Raw genomic sequence first — 14,943 nt, 5'->3', positions numbered from 1 at the left:
TTTTTTTATTTTTTTCAAATGAATCGAGAGAAAGTGGAGAATTAAGGAGTCGGCAATTATTTGTATACGAAACCCATCATTATTTATGATTCTACACTTACTATGTATTTGTAGTTTCTTCAATAACAAAAGTTATGAAGTAAAACAAGGATTTGAATTTGTATGTAACATGAGTTTCCATAAATCTTATTATTTGTCATTTTGTCATTTTTCAAAACCAAACCCTAAAATTTACCATATGGTCCAATTCCAATTTGATTTGGATTTCTCAACAATTACAAGTGAAATAAAAGCTAGTTTAAATACAAGAGAACGTAAGGTCCAATGAACTTTTACATATACAATAAACTAACTAAATAATATCGATATAATATATAATGTTAAGCTATTACATTTGAATACTAAATACTCTAACATACTTTGAAAAGTTTTACTTCAATGAGTTTGTATCAAAATAACTCTTATAGTTTTTTTGGGTTAGATTCATAGATATAAAAGTTTGTTTATGTTATATGATAATACAAACACAATAGCATATGTGAACCTTAGCAACACATAAGTGGACATACTTTTTTGTCCATAAATTTGATGGCAAAAAAAGTCTTGAATTTTATTTTGAAACAAACTATGAGTTTTAAGGGTTAAAATGAAAGTTTTCAAGATTAATAATATAAAGGAAACCAATCCATAGTTTATACATATATTTGATAATTTAACCTAGAAAAGCCATCCATTAGTAAATAAAGGAAAACATACATATTATAATCAATCACAAATTAATAATAATAACAGAGGAAATTTAAATAGGGAAGATGTCAAACAGTGTAAACCCAAATGGAATGTGTATACATTCATATACAATCTTTACCATAATAAAATTCAAACAACCACCAAATTCTTAAAAGGCACAAAAGTGAAACGCTTCATTGAGAGTTTCTGAAGTAAAGACAGATTGGTAACTGTAGTAGTGACAATATGAGAGCAAAATTTCAGCAGTTACAAGCAAATATCATAATATCAAATAACAGGGCGCACAAAGCAAGGAAACCAGCATAGTTTTGACTCTTTATTTCTACATCATCAAGGGATGAGAGTATAAATGAATTATGGACCACGGATCTTGCGGAAAGGCCCAAAACAGAAACATCTAGAGCTATCAGGAGAAATCATCCCCCCTCCTCTGCTTGTATCAATGGCTTCTAACATTTTGACAACCTCGTGCATTTCAGGGCGTTTGGCTGGATTGGCATCCCAGCATTTCTTCATCACATTTGCCAGAGAACTTGGACAGCATCTCGGGATACCCGGCCGCAGATTCTGGCAAAAACAAAATTGCTTATGCTTCAAATCTTCTTAATGGACTATATGCATAAACAAAGAATTCATAACACTACTAAATAAATGGGAAGAGTGTACTGTATAGATATTATTTTCAAGCTCTACTCCTACTGGTGTCAACAAACATAAGAAATAATGGCAATGAACAAGAGACTAAAAAGAGACATGTTTTATATCTAAGGTCCAAAGTACCATACATGTCGAACAACTGCGGAGGACACGTCAGCGAAACTAAGATCCGCGTATGGCATATCACAGCAGTAAATTTCCCATAAGCAGATGCCAAAACTATAGACATCACATCTTCTATTGTACGGCTTCCCTTCAAGAACCTGCAAGTATGGTAGAATATTGGCATGTTAACGCCTACTATACAGCTAGGCACGAGATATGATTACCATCCATAATTATTCACATTGAACAACATGTTTGAGCAAAAACAACCACTAAAATTATTTTGAAAATCGTTCAAGGTAGGTCTAAAGAACAAGCCAGCAAGAAGAAAGCAAATCCAGTTATAGCGAGAAAATTGAATTTGGACCTCCAAGGCGAGACAAGTTTCATGCAAAAGGATCCACGTTCATAAGAAAAAACAAAAGCAAAAGAAGCAGAACATAATATTTCAAATGAGTATCCTTTTTTCCAAATACATTTTTAATTTGTGAATATCTACAGGCGGTTCTAATATATATGACACGATAAAACAACATATCTAATGCCAAATGATCACGTGTATTAAGAGCAGAATGAGAAAGTTACCTCTGGGGCCATGTATCCAAGAGTACCAGTTTCCCCAGTCATGTCTCTTGGATTCTGAGCTTCAACACGGGCAACTCCAAAATCAGCAATTTTGACATTGTCGTCAGAATCCATCAACATATTTTCAGTTTTGACATCACGATGTACAATCTTCATGGAGTGTAGATAGCTGAGCCTGTAAAATTAGTTATAATCCTATTCAGCAAATCTTCTACTTTAGAGAAGATGATGTCAAGCATTGAGAGAGAGAGAGAGAGAGTTACCCTCTAGAGAGATCCAAAGCTAATTTAATCACTTTCCTAAATTCCAGTTTCTTTTTACAGGATCTAATCAAGTATTCTTTTAATGTCCCACCGGGAACAAACTCAACAACAACACAACAGGCCCTAGATGGAAACAAATTTTGACCATCCATTGGAATTTTAAGATTTGTAGCTCCCATTGAAGCTCCGACAAACTGTTATAAAAGATTAAAAAAAAAAAAGGATGATCAGTACCCACCTCAAGGCCATAGTAAAAGAAAAAGGCAAAAATCATATACAGAAAAACATAGCCAAAAAAAATTGTCACGTATTTCAATGTCCCCATGAACATCAACCATTCACTATAGGAACTTGAAGAAGAAGTTTGTACTTTTGTAACATTAGGATGATCAAGCTTGTGCCAAACAGCAACCTCTTGCCGGAATGATGCCCGCAAAGCAGCAGTTTCAGCCAATGTGGCTAGACCCTCCTCCCCCCAGTCCAATACCTTCACTGTAATATAGAAAAGTACAGTTCAGCTACCATTTGACATCAACAAAAGTTTCTAGGCCAATGTCTTCATAAATAAAAAGGAACAGCATTCAGAATTTAAGTGTTCCCCCCTCATAAAGCAACAATGTAAAAGGTCATACAAACACCTAGCTTGAAGCTTACTCCATACTTCAACATCGTTCCCCACAATTGGTCAACTCATTGAAAAGAGTCTTCATGATTTTAAGGCTCCAAAGGGATTTTTCAACTTTTCATGGATAAAGAAGAATGTGTATCACGTTTATCAAACTAAAGTCTAAACAACTCATATAAAGATCCTAAATTCACCAAAGCTTTATAGTATACATATAGAATTCCAAGATTCTCACATTATTTTTCAATGTACATACAGTAATTCTTGTGTAGGAAAATAGAAAAGATGTTTTGGCATCAACAAAAAGAAATATCAATGGCAGCCACTTTCCAATAAGTTCCTTCACATCTCTGAAACTAAACAGAATTAAAATCAAAAGCGAAAAGATGGAAACATAAAGGATGTTTACCTGCAACATCTTGATTGTCATATGTACCCTTGTATACTGTTCCGTATGTCCCTTGCGCAACTACCTTTTCAATCTCAAGTTTAGACAAATCAATCTCCCACGCCTCCTTAGGCCTTTGATTCTCAATGCTCTTTGACCAAACACGGCTCAAGTGCTTTTCTAGCTGCATATCTAGGGTTTTCAAATCAATCATATCTGCTCTGAATATCATATCTTTGCTGCTAATGCTTCCCATACCAGCCACCTTTGAGTTCATAGTTCTATCCTGACCCTGTGTCTCCTTTGGGATCGTAATACCCCCCATATCATTTCCTTTTGAATCCATCGCTAAGATCAACACAGATAACTCAAATAGTACACCTTGCGTTCAAGGAATTCTAGACCTGAGAGATCAAACAGGGTTAAGAATGCAGTCCGGTAAAGTAAGAAGTGTACAGAATGTTGTTGTCTGTTGTAATTCCCATTATCATAGATAATCCTTCAACCTGTTAAGAAGTAAAAAAAAGAAAAAAAGAAAAAAGAAACCAATAAATGATCAAATTCAGCCTTCTCCCAAATTTGAATCTACTTCACCAACAAAACTCAACTCGAAATAATAGGCAGCTAAATCTTTCAAAAAGAGAAAGAGAACCAAAATTTCCAACACAACCACCCATTAAAAACAGGAACTACCTCCAATGTTGACCAATGCCCCAATAAAAGTAAATAAATAATTAACCTCCTGGAACATAAAAGGCCGCTATCAGAAATAACAATAGTCAGAGAATATAAAAAGCTAATAAAAAGAGTATTCTTGAAAACCCCAGTTGACGTTGGAGTTCAAAATCCAATTTGTAAAAAAATACAATAGTAAAAACCTCCAGAAAACGACCCAAATTATGACTACCCAAAGGCCAATACCAGGCACCCATAACCCTAAAAATCAAGGTAAAACACGAAAAGGGCCAAAAAAAAGGGAAGAAGACAATTCAATAACAGTAATTACCTCAGCAAAATCGGACCCGCAGACCCTAAAAGGAGCCCTCGCCAGAAAGAAGAAGACCGTAATGTTGACTTAAGACAGCGAATGAATATGAAAGACGACCATGAAAGAGATGGCAAGTGGGGTATTATTATACTTTTAGAATTCAAATGTAGAAGAAAGAGATACAAAGAACAACGAAAATCACTGAAGCGCCATTGGCGCTATCATGGAAAATCAGAGAATTTTAAAAAAAATAAAAATAAAAATACGATTCTAATTGTTCTCGTCCAAATGGGTTCGCTGCGGCAAACCCACTGGACGCGAAAAGGGTCATGGAAGAACAGAGAATCGCAAGGCAACGAAAAATCGAAAACCAAATTTTCTAAAAAAGAAGAAACAAGCGAATGGGAATCGTAACACCACAGAATTTTGGGAACGATGAAGAGAAAAGCGCGGGGAGTTTACTATATCATAGGCTTCGGAATCGATACTGACTCTTTCAAATTCATTGAAAAAAGGTTTATACTAAAATTAGAGAAAGATAAACACAGAGCCTGGACATTAAATTCTTTTCAACTGAATTACCTGTATGTATGTATCCAACGGATGGATGAGCCAAGCTTCCTCCTTTTTTACCTAATTCCAATAATGTAATTCAGTTTAGTTTCATGCCATTATTATTTATTTATTTATTGACAAAATAAATTGTTTAACTACAACATACCTCGATAATAAACTAAGAGAAAATTGCACACCGATACGAGACTTGTCACAAATATTCTTATTTGAATTTTAGCAACAACTTATGGAATTGGAATGAATTTAGCACTCGTGAAATTGTATTGATATATATATATAGGTGGAATAATTTAGAGTTTCTCGTTTCCTCTTAGGATTAAGATTAGAATATGATAGTTTTTTTAAATTAGATTAGATTTATCTATAAGGTATGGTAAAATTTTAAAACAATAACGAAAATTGTACCAATTAATAATTTTCTTTTTAATATCCTTATCGATAAGATGTACTTTTTGTTTTGAACTTAAATAATATTTTGTTAATGGACTCCCCTATTTTTATCAGTATTATGTTTTCATTTATAAATTTTAAAATATTCGATTTTGATCAATCAAATTTTAAATATTATATCTTAGTTCTATAAACTTTGTACTAAAAAGAAATGTCACAATATTTATCGTTAATTTTTCTTGTATTAGTTTAACAATAACGTAAATCTGTTGGGAAAATTCGACATCAAAATTCAAAACCCACCACTTTTTTTTATACCAAAGACAATAAAACAGATGAGTTTCTATTTCAAAAATATTATTTTGAAGTGTCTTGAAACTTAGTGCGATAATTAAGTTTTTTTATACGAAGTTAGTATAAATTGATCTGTTTGGCCCAATATTTGGGGACAACTACAAAAATAATAATAAATAAATAAATCATATCAATTTTCTATTTGATCATGGGTTAAACTTTTAAAATCGTGTATATTTCCTCCTAATATTTAAAAATGGTATAATTAATAATTTCGTCAATTTAGCCCTTATGATATGTGAAGATTGTATTATTTAATCCCGTTTAGTAATCATTTAGTTTTTAGTTTTTAGTTTTTATTTTTTTAAAATAAAATCTATAACGTTCATTCCACCTCCAACTTTCTTTCTTTGTTTTTTATTCTTTACCAATGTTTTCAAAAATAAAAACGAGTTTAGTTTTTAAAAGCTCGTTATTATTTTTAAAATTAGTTAAAAATTCAACTCTAGTACTTCAAAAAGATGTGGATTTTTGTAGGAAACGAAGAGAAAATAAGCTTAATTTTTCAATACAAAAATCAAAAACAAAATAATTACCAAAAAAAAAAGTTTAGGAATCATTAGTTCTATTTATTTCAAATAAATTTATTGTGTTGGTGACATTGGACAAGAGAGCTAACCTAAGTACTATTAGTATCAATTAAACACAAGATTGAAGCTCCCATTGAGATATCTTTTTAAGTGTATGAACTAGCCCAACAGAAACTAATAAATTGAGGGTTATCTTAAAAAACAAATATAGATATTAAATTGAAAAACTTAGGCTTTATTAATTTTATTAAATCACGACAAATAAAATTTAAAATAAAATAAACAGCAAACCTAAAAAAAACTATAAATATTTGTGTCAAATAATTCTTTAAGCAAACCTCCAATTAGCCACCGTCAACACTATTTTAAAACTCTCATTTGCTACCGTATTTAATATTTATCACAGTTTTTATTATTTTACATTCATCATTTTTTATTATTGGCTACAGTATTTACTATTTCCTTCTCAAACTAAAATAGTTTACACTTCAAACACATACTATTATAACCTAAACTAAAATAATATACACTCAAACGCAATGCAAACTATCACAACCCAACTATAATAATTAACTCATTGCCCCAAACACCCTCCTAGACTTTAAAAAGTGACTAATAAATTTCTACACTTTTCAAAAGTCTTCGAATTTTAAAAATTTTTGTCTTATAATTGCTAGACCTATTCAACATTTTTAAATATTCATGAATTAGTTGGTGCAAGATGGAGAGTTCAATATCCTACTAAATACAAAATTTTTCATACAATATATTGTTTATTAAATAAAATATATTTTCTTATATTATCTAATTAAATTTGAAATTATTAATGTTAAATTTAATTAATTATAAAAATGATTAAGTATTAGATTATAAGTAATATGGCATTCATTAAATATATTAATTGATTAATTTAAATTATAAATTACTCAAATTTTAAATATTTATAATTAAAATTATTATTAATTCTTAATTGATTAATTTTTATCAATATATTGACTGATATTTATTGCTTAATTAATTAATCAATTAAAATTGTATAATATTTTCATACTTAATTTCATAAATTAAATACAAACAAAATCTTTATTCATAAAATTTTGATAGAATTTTTCATGCACAACTAAACACACAGTTATTTTAAATTTTCAGATATCCTATTCTCGAATATCATATTTTGAAGTATCCTTTATTTTTAGATATTTATAAAATCTTAAACCAAACAACTCTTTTAATGACATATTACGTACATATCAAACACAAAAAATCGAAGGATTGAACTTTAAAAAGAAAGATGCCGACATTGTAAGGCTCTGAAATTTGAAGGACCATTTTTAGAAATAAATGGGAGCTCCAAATGCAACGCATCAAAATAATTGTACGGACCTCCTTCATCTTTAACTTTCAACCGGTTACCTTCCGTACCGGTATCCTATATCCTTGACCGTACCACAGGGCAATTAATAAGAAGATGGGTCAAATTTTTTATTATTTATTTTTTTTAATTCAACCTGACTCAAGTTTTTATATATTATATCAATTTTCAATTTAACCTCGTGTATTTTAACATTTTTTTCTAACTTAAAAATAATCTTTTTGGTTTAATTTCTCATCTTTGATACATTTTTAAAGTAGTTGATGATAAGATTACATTATATAATAATCAATAAATTTGACATAGAATTCAAAAATTTTATTTTATTATTATTTTTTTTAATCCGGGGGAGAATTAAAACTCTCATCTCTTGGAAGATGCTATTTCTCAAAAAATTTGTCAATTCATTAAAAAGTAATGTAACATACCTACGTAAGTTTATGTGTATTATTAACTAATTGTAATAGTAATTTTTTTTTTTTTTTTTCAACTTGATGGTCGCGACCTACAAGATATTCCCTTTCTCATTTAAGATATTTGGATATGACGAATTTTTTAAACATAGAGCTAGGTGCATGCAGTCATCCCATAATATATTATAACTATAGTAATAATAATAATAACAAATTATATTAGTGGCAAGCATGTGTTTATTAGGGATGGTCATGTTAAGTCAAAGTCCAAAAAGTTCCCTTTTTTTTTTTTTTTTTTTCTTTTCTTTTGAGGACCACAATCTGAAATTGCTGATTATTATTACTATTTTGATAATGAAAAGTCAGAAATTTAATCCCGTAGCTGGCATGAATTAATGTGTACAAAATCCTGGGTTTTGATAGTAACTTAACAAAGAAAAGAAAGTTAAAGAAGTTTATTGATATAGACTTTTAATTATTACTTGTTAATTGAAAACTAGAATATGAAAAATGATAAAGGAGTAATTTACCTCTAAATGATATTAAATCCTGCAAAATCTAACATTTTAGTTAGAAAATATCTTCATTAATAAATAAAGGAATTCATTTGAAATTCATGGAAGATTTCATAGGATAAATTGAAATAGAAATGACAATTTTGATTTTGATATGCTTAAAAAAAGAAAGAGTAAACCAAAATTTTCTAGAAAAAACAAAAAACAAAATTGTGGAGCTTTGGGCTGTGAAATTGGGTGGACCGTGGAGTGGAAGAGTTAATCCATTGTGGGCCGGGCCGAGCTTAGCCCAATTATTCACTCGAAACATCTCTTTTGGAGTTAATCTAATTATGTCGCATTGCGGAAATTTGAAATTTATTCTCAATTTTGTTTATTACATTTATTTTCTTTTTAATATATACGTTAACATGTATTTTTATAATTTTTTTTTTAAAAAATCATCGCAAATACATTATCAATTCAGGTGTGAGTCCCTTCTCTTTGTTGTAATTCCATATATTTTGAAAAAAAAAAAAAAGAGTAACGTGGTCTCTTCTTAAAAACTTATCAGAGATCCATGACCTTTTGGTCAGGAGATTCTTACCACAAATCTTGTGGCTACTCACACTTCGATATCAGTTAAGATGTAAACTTTTTTAACGATGGAGATTCTAATACTTTTACTTAACATAACAATCCTAATCATATACTTATAGATCACTGGTTGTATATTTTATAATTACATCCTTATTTATTAATGACATATTCTAATTGATGACTAATAAAATTTCAAATTATCTTAAACAAGTATCATGAACATGGCATTTGAAGTTACGACGAACACTTTCACTTAATTGAGTAACTATGGTTTGTCACTTCCTACTTTTAAATACAAAAATTATTGATGTTTTCTTAATAAGAAAGAAGCGATGATAGAAATGTGAACACTTGACTTTAAAGAGCGTAACTTCATAGCCATTGAATTACGCTCACATCTCCAAATTATTGATTTATGGATTGATGGTATAAGTTGACCAATAATGATAATTGTAAAATTATAAAAATGTTGATATTGAATTAAATTCTCATTTAGAAATACAATAACATATTCTGGACATCATAGAGCAATTATGTAGCTTTTTTGTCATTTGTTAACCTTTTTTTTTCTTTTTGAGTTCGAATGTGAAGGATTCAAATCTTCATATCTTTTGATTAATAATATTATATATTTTATTTCAATTAAGCTATATAAATGTCTAAAAAAATGACAAGGCATATTAAACATTCTCAAACTATGGAAATTGTTATCATGTAATTACATAGTTTTTTTTTTTTTAAAAAAAAAATGTTAGTCAAGTTTTTGCTTCTCTTACACTACATATATATTATAATGATACTACTTAATATAAATATTTTTTTAGACTATGCAATAAAATTACAAACCCTTTTTTATTTTTGTCCACCTCCCATTTGGAATTATATGCAATATTCTTATTCTAACTAAAATGGGTCAATGAACTTGATTCTCTTGTTTCATGCCAAAAGTAAGGAACAAAGTGTTGTTTGGAAAAGATATGAATGTCTTTTATTGGATTTTTATTTACTAAGTTACATTAATCACTTTTCACATTTTTTCTAGTAGACTATCACTTCTCTTTACCATCACATCATCAAAGTCCTTAAAAAAATTAAAATAAAAATAAAACTACATCATCAAAGTTTGTGAGGTAATGTTAAAATATGTACCTTTATTTATCCATATATTAACCACATACATAAAATATTAATAATGGTAAATTAATATTTCACCACCTTTTAAACTATAACCCTAAGAAATAATAAAAATGATTAAAATAAGAAGTTTAGTTGAGACCAACTTTCAAGTTTGTGTCAAATACACTCTTCAATTTAAATATTTTTTAGGTTAAAGGATAAATTTGATCTATTTTATGACTTACAAAATATTAGAATTTAGTCCCTACAATTTTAAAAATTAGAATTTAATTCTTATCGTTCGATTAAAAAAAAACTCATAAATATTCTCTATGGTTTAATGAAATTCTTAGGGACTATTTATAAAGCTTTAATCAAACCATAGAGATTAAGTTCTAATTATAAACTATAGACACTAGATTCTAACATTCTCGAAATCATAAGGACTAAATACATCATTTAACCTATTTTAGTATAAAGTTTCTAAACTTTCAATTTTTTATCCAATTGATTTTCTTTTTTTTTTTTTAGTTTAAAAAACTGACTAATAAGTACCTATATTTTTCACTTTTGAAAAATCTTTAAACTTTCAATATCGTGTTTAATGTGTATTCCTTTTTACAAGTGTTTGCAACTTTCCTAAGCGGACATTTGAATTCGTATCCAAATTTCAAAAACAAAAGCAAGTTCTCAAAAACCATTTTTTAATTTTCAAAACTTAGCTTGAATTTTAAAAAATCTAAAAAACAAATAACAAATTCGAGAAACTCAAAGTGGAAGCGATGTTTTTAAATTTAATTTTCGAAATCACATGATTATCAAACATTGACTAAATGATCTACTATAAAATTTTAATTTCATGTTTAACGTATTTGTCATCTTTAAAAAAAAGGTTAAATAAGTCAAAGATATATAAGACACAAAGTTGAAAGTATCTGGGTCTATTTATCATTTATAAAGTTGACAAACTTATTAAGTTCAAATTGAAAGTTTATAAGTCTATTAAAAAATTCTTCATAATGTTTAGGGACCTATTAAACGTTAACGCAACGATTCAAGTACCAAATCTATAATTTGACCTATGTTCCTTTCTTTTTTGTCTCTCTTTCTCTCACTATATATTCCATATATGTTGAATTGAAAAAAATCTAGTATCATAACTCAAAAGAGAAGGTATTGTACAATAGAAGTACATATTCTTATTTAGAGTTGACAACGGGGCGAGGTGGGACCGGGGAGGCACTCTCCAAACCCGCCTCATTCCCCGTTTTGGGGAGTCGGGGTCAGGGTCGAAGAATCCCATTTGGGAAATGGGTCCCCACAGGAAAAAAATTTCCATTTATATTTATATTTTTAATTAATTATTTATTTAAAATCAATTAAATTTGTATATTTATATTCAAATTTTAAATATTTGATATTAGAAAGTAGTATTATAATTATTTTATTTATTTAAATTAATAATTAAAAACATTTTAGATTTAATAAAAAGTTTAAGATAATTATATTATGAAATAAATTTTAAAAAAAAGTTAAAAAAAAAAGATTTAAAAGCTACTGTTGTTGTTATCATTATTATTATTATAGATTATTATTAAAATTATTANAATATAATTATATTATGAAATGAAATTTTAAAAAAACAAAATAATGTTAAAATAATAAAACTATCTACTATATATATATATATGTTATTATTATTAAAAATTATTAAAAAAATATCCGAGACGGGATTGGGGACCCGTTTTATATCCCCAATTTGATCCCACCCCCAATCAAACCGTCAGGACGGAGACCCGTAGGGATCCAATCTCGTGAGAATTTGTGTCAACCCTATTTTATCACTAACAAAATAAATATATATCATCACATGTTTTTCTAAATTCCTTTATGTACATGCAATCATTTGAAATTGTTTGTGACCCAAGAGATCATAAAATTGTCCAATATAAATCTTTTTTATAAATATATTAGATTTAAAAAAATTCTTATTATCAATAAAAGCAATACTTGAATGTAGCTTACATTGCACCTAAGTCCATATATATATATTTTTTTTACATAGATGAAAAATAAATTTTTAATAATTAAAAAAATAGTCATGTGACAATTTTTTATTGGATGTAGTAGGAGTGCACAATAGGTAGATGCAGCCCCACTACACCCAAAATTTTTCTTTATCAAGAATACTATATTACAAAAGGGAGAAATATTATTATTCTAAATAATGTGTCTTTTGAGATTCAACTTACAACTCAAAATTATAACTTACAACTTGACACTAATATGTAAACATTAGTGTTATATTTGGGTCAATTGATCTAAAAAAAGAGAAGCTTTATGAATTAGTATATATATACATTTGGATCATTTTTCACAATTTTCTTTAATCCATAGGGTGATTGGTCAAAGAGTTGAGAAATAAGGTGTTATGAACTACACTCCTTGTTTGATTCAAAAAGTTTGTGGATCTCACTACTAAAAACATCAATTTTATATCTTATTAACTCCTCACATTTTGGGCCCTAAGAGAGTATTTGGATTGAAGGAATTGAGATGGAAATAAGGTTGGAATAAATAAGGGGTACATATTCCTTTTTTTGGTACAAGTTTTGAAGTTTTAGGCATGGAAATAAGTTATTCTCATGCATTCCTTATACCCATAGATGATACCCATAAAAAAATGTGGATTTTTTTCAGCTCACTCTCTCCTCTTTTAATACATGAATTTATTCTTTTATTTTATATTATTAACATTAATTAATATATGAATATTATATTTATAATTTAGAAAATTATATTAAATTTTAAATTATAATATTTGAATTTAACTACTTCAAATTTATAAATTAACTAATTAATTATATAATAAACCGTAAATAACCGATGCATTAATACTATTATGGAGTTTACAACTCTCTAGATTTCATAACTTCATGGAGTTCACAACTCCATTCCTTGCCCCAAATGACCCTTTTAAAAAGTTACAATTTAGGCCTCGTCATTTGGTTTTTTGTTTTTGTTTTTTAAAATTAAGCTTATAGACATTACTTCCACCTCCAAATTTCTGTTACTTATCTACTTTTCACCAATGGTTTTAAAACCTAAGCCAAAATTTGAAAACTAAAAAAAGTAGCTTTTAAAAACTTGTTTTTGTTTTTGAAATTTGGTTAAGAATTCAACCGTTATACTTGATAAAGATGCAAATCATTGTAAGAAATGAGGAGGAAATAAGCTTAATTTTAAAAAATCAAAAACCAACAACAAAATGATTACCAAATAAGGCTGATGTTTTTCTTTGAAAAAAGACCATCGAGTTTTTACAGTGGACACCAAAAGGTTAGCATTTAGCTAATGAGACAATGTTTCAAAAAAGAGAAAAAAAAAACTATTGAGACAAATAATCACTACAAGAAAACTATGATACCATGATATTTAAAAATTGTCATATTTAGAATTCATGACAGTTATTTTCTATTATGGTATCCCTTGTAAAGATATGATGTTCAATGATAGTTTTCGAAAAATGTTGAGCTTTAAATGACAACAAATAATAATCACTAATGAACGTTTACTGATAATGATAAACTGTCATTGTCAAGTTTAATATGACATGTTATCATTGTCATCAATTGACTCAAAATTGGCTAATTTATGTAGGATTTTAGGTAATAATCACAATTATAAAATGTAAAAAAGGAATATATAATGACATTTTTTCCTTGTGAAGAATAAATAGGCAATGACAATTTTCAGTGTCATTGAAATCTGAATCAGAACGACTTTTGTATATCAAAAAATATTATATCACGGTATATTTTAACTGTCACGAAATTTAACATTTTTACATTTTTGTAACGTCATTAAGATTCACTTTTTGATAGTTATTTTTGTGAACCTTGTCATTAGATACAAGATTTCCATAATGAATTGATGCTTTTCAACCCTAAAAACAAAAATATAGAATACTTTCATATATATAGAAAATAAGCATAAAGTTAATAGTATATATTTTTACATAAAAGATCAACTAATAACCATTAATAAAGGTTTTACAATAAGCCACATCAAATCGCATTTCAATCAAAATTTAGCTACTAACCCTACAAAAAAACATATAAATATATCAATACTCGATGGGTTTTTTTTTCCTCCAAGAAATTCTTACAAAGCTTGTTAAGAAAATAAAAAATCATTTTAGAGTTCAATTCTACCCATCAATATTGACAATAATAACAATATAAGAAGGCTTTACCTTTCCAATGTTAACAATTTTTCCAACACATTGATCTTGCCCAAAACATAGAGTTCATAACCTATATCCACAAATATGAACACCCATAATCAAATTGGACAAATGGTTTACTTATACAACATTGATATAATAACCTATACCTGCAATTCATCCATGTCAACAATCATAACAATATTTAACAAAATTCTCCAAAACGGTAGTAAACACGTAATACTCGACAAAAAATAGCATCCTCCTTTTCCTTATTATTATTACTATTTTCTTGGGGGAGGGGGTACCTATTGAGCACCAATAAGTTGTCGAAAAATGACAAAAGAGATCCCATCAACCTATACATTTTTTTGGATAATCATCACAAATTCTTCCTAGATTAAAAAGTCAATACTCAAATTAGTCTACATATATAACAATCTAAGTGTTCTTATATATCATTCAAGCACTAAACTCACCACTTTGTCGATCTTAATTCTCCCTACTGTATG

The 14,943-nt window shown here is 28.3% G+C and overlaps 1 protein-coding gene across 5 annotated transcripts; it reads right to left on the bottom strand.

Annotated features, from left to right (window-relative positions):
* Positions 1 to 825: 825 nt before the first annotated feature.
* Positions 826 to 4,960, bottom strand: LOC120070170 (serine/threonine-protein kinase STY13-like). 5 transcript variants are annotated; one of them, XM_039022026.1, is made up of 7 exons: positions 4,944 to 4,960; positions 3,395 to 3,879; positions 2,731 to 2,852; positions 2,361 to 2,554; positions 2,098 to 2,272; positions 1,536 to 1,670; positions 1,105 to 1,317 (listed from the first exon to the last, which is right to left on the bottom strand). In XM_039022026.1, the coding sequence occupies exons 2-7, from the start codon at positions 3,717 to 3,719 to the stop codon at positions 1,105 to 1,107; spliced, it is 1,164 nt and encodes a 387-aa protein (XP_038877954.1). In that variant the 5' UTR covers positions 3,720 to 3,879; positions 4,944 to 4,960. The 5 variants fall into 5 exon arrangements, with proteins under 5 accessions (XP_038877955.1, XP_038877954.1, XP_038877952.1 ...); XM_039022024.1 differs by lacking the exon at positions 4,944 to 4,960 and adding an exon at positions 4,380 to 4,804; XM_039022023.1 differs by lacking the exon at positions 4,944 to 4,960 and adding an exon at positions 4,067 to 4,198.
* Positions 4,961 to 14,943: the final 9,983 nt, after the last annotated feature.

Source organism: Benincasa hispida, chromosome 1, assembly GCF_009727055.1.
Source record: "Benincasa hispida cultivar B227 chromosome 1, ASM972705v1, whole genome shotgun sequence".
In the NCBI taxonomy this organism is placed as follows: Eukaryota; Viridiplantae; Streptophyta; class Magnoliopsida; order Cucurbitales; family Cucurbitaceae; genus Benincasa; species Benincasa hispida.
This window is presented reverse-complemented; position numbering and strand designations above follow the sequence as displayed.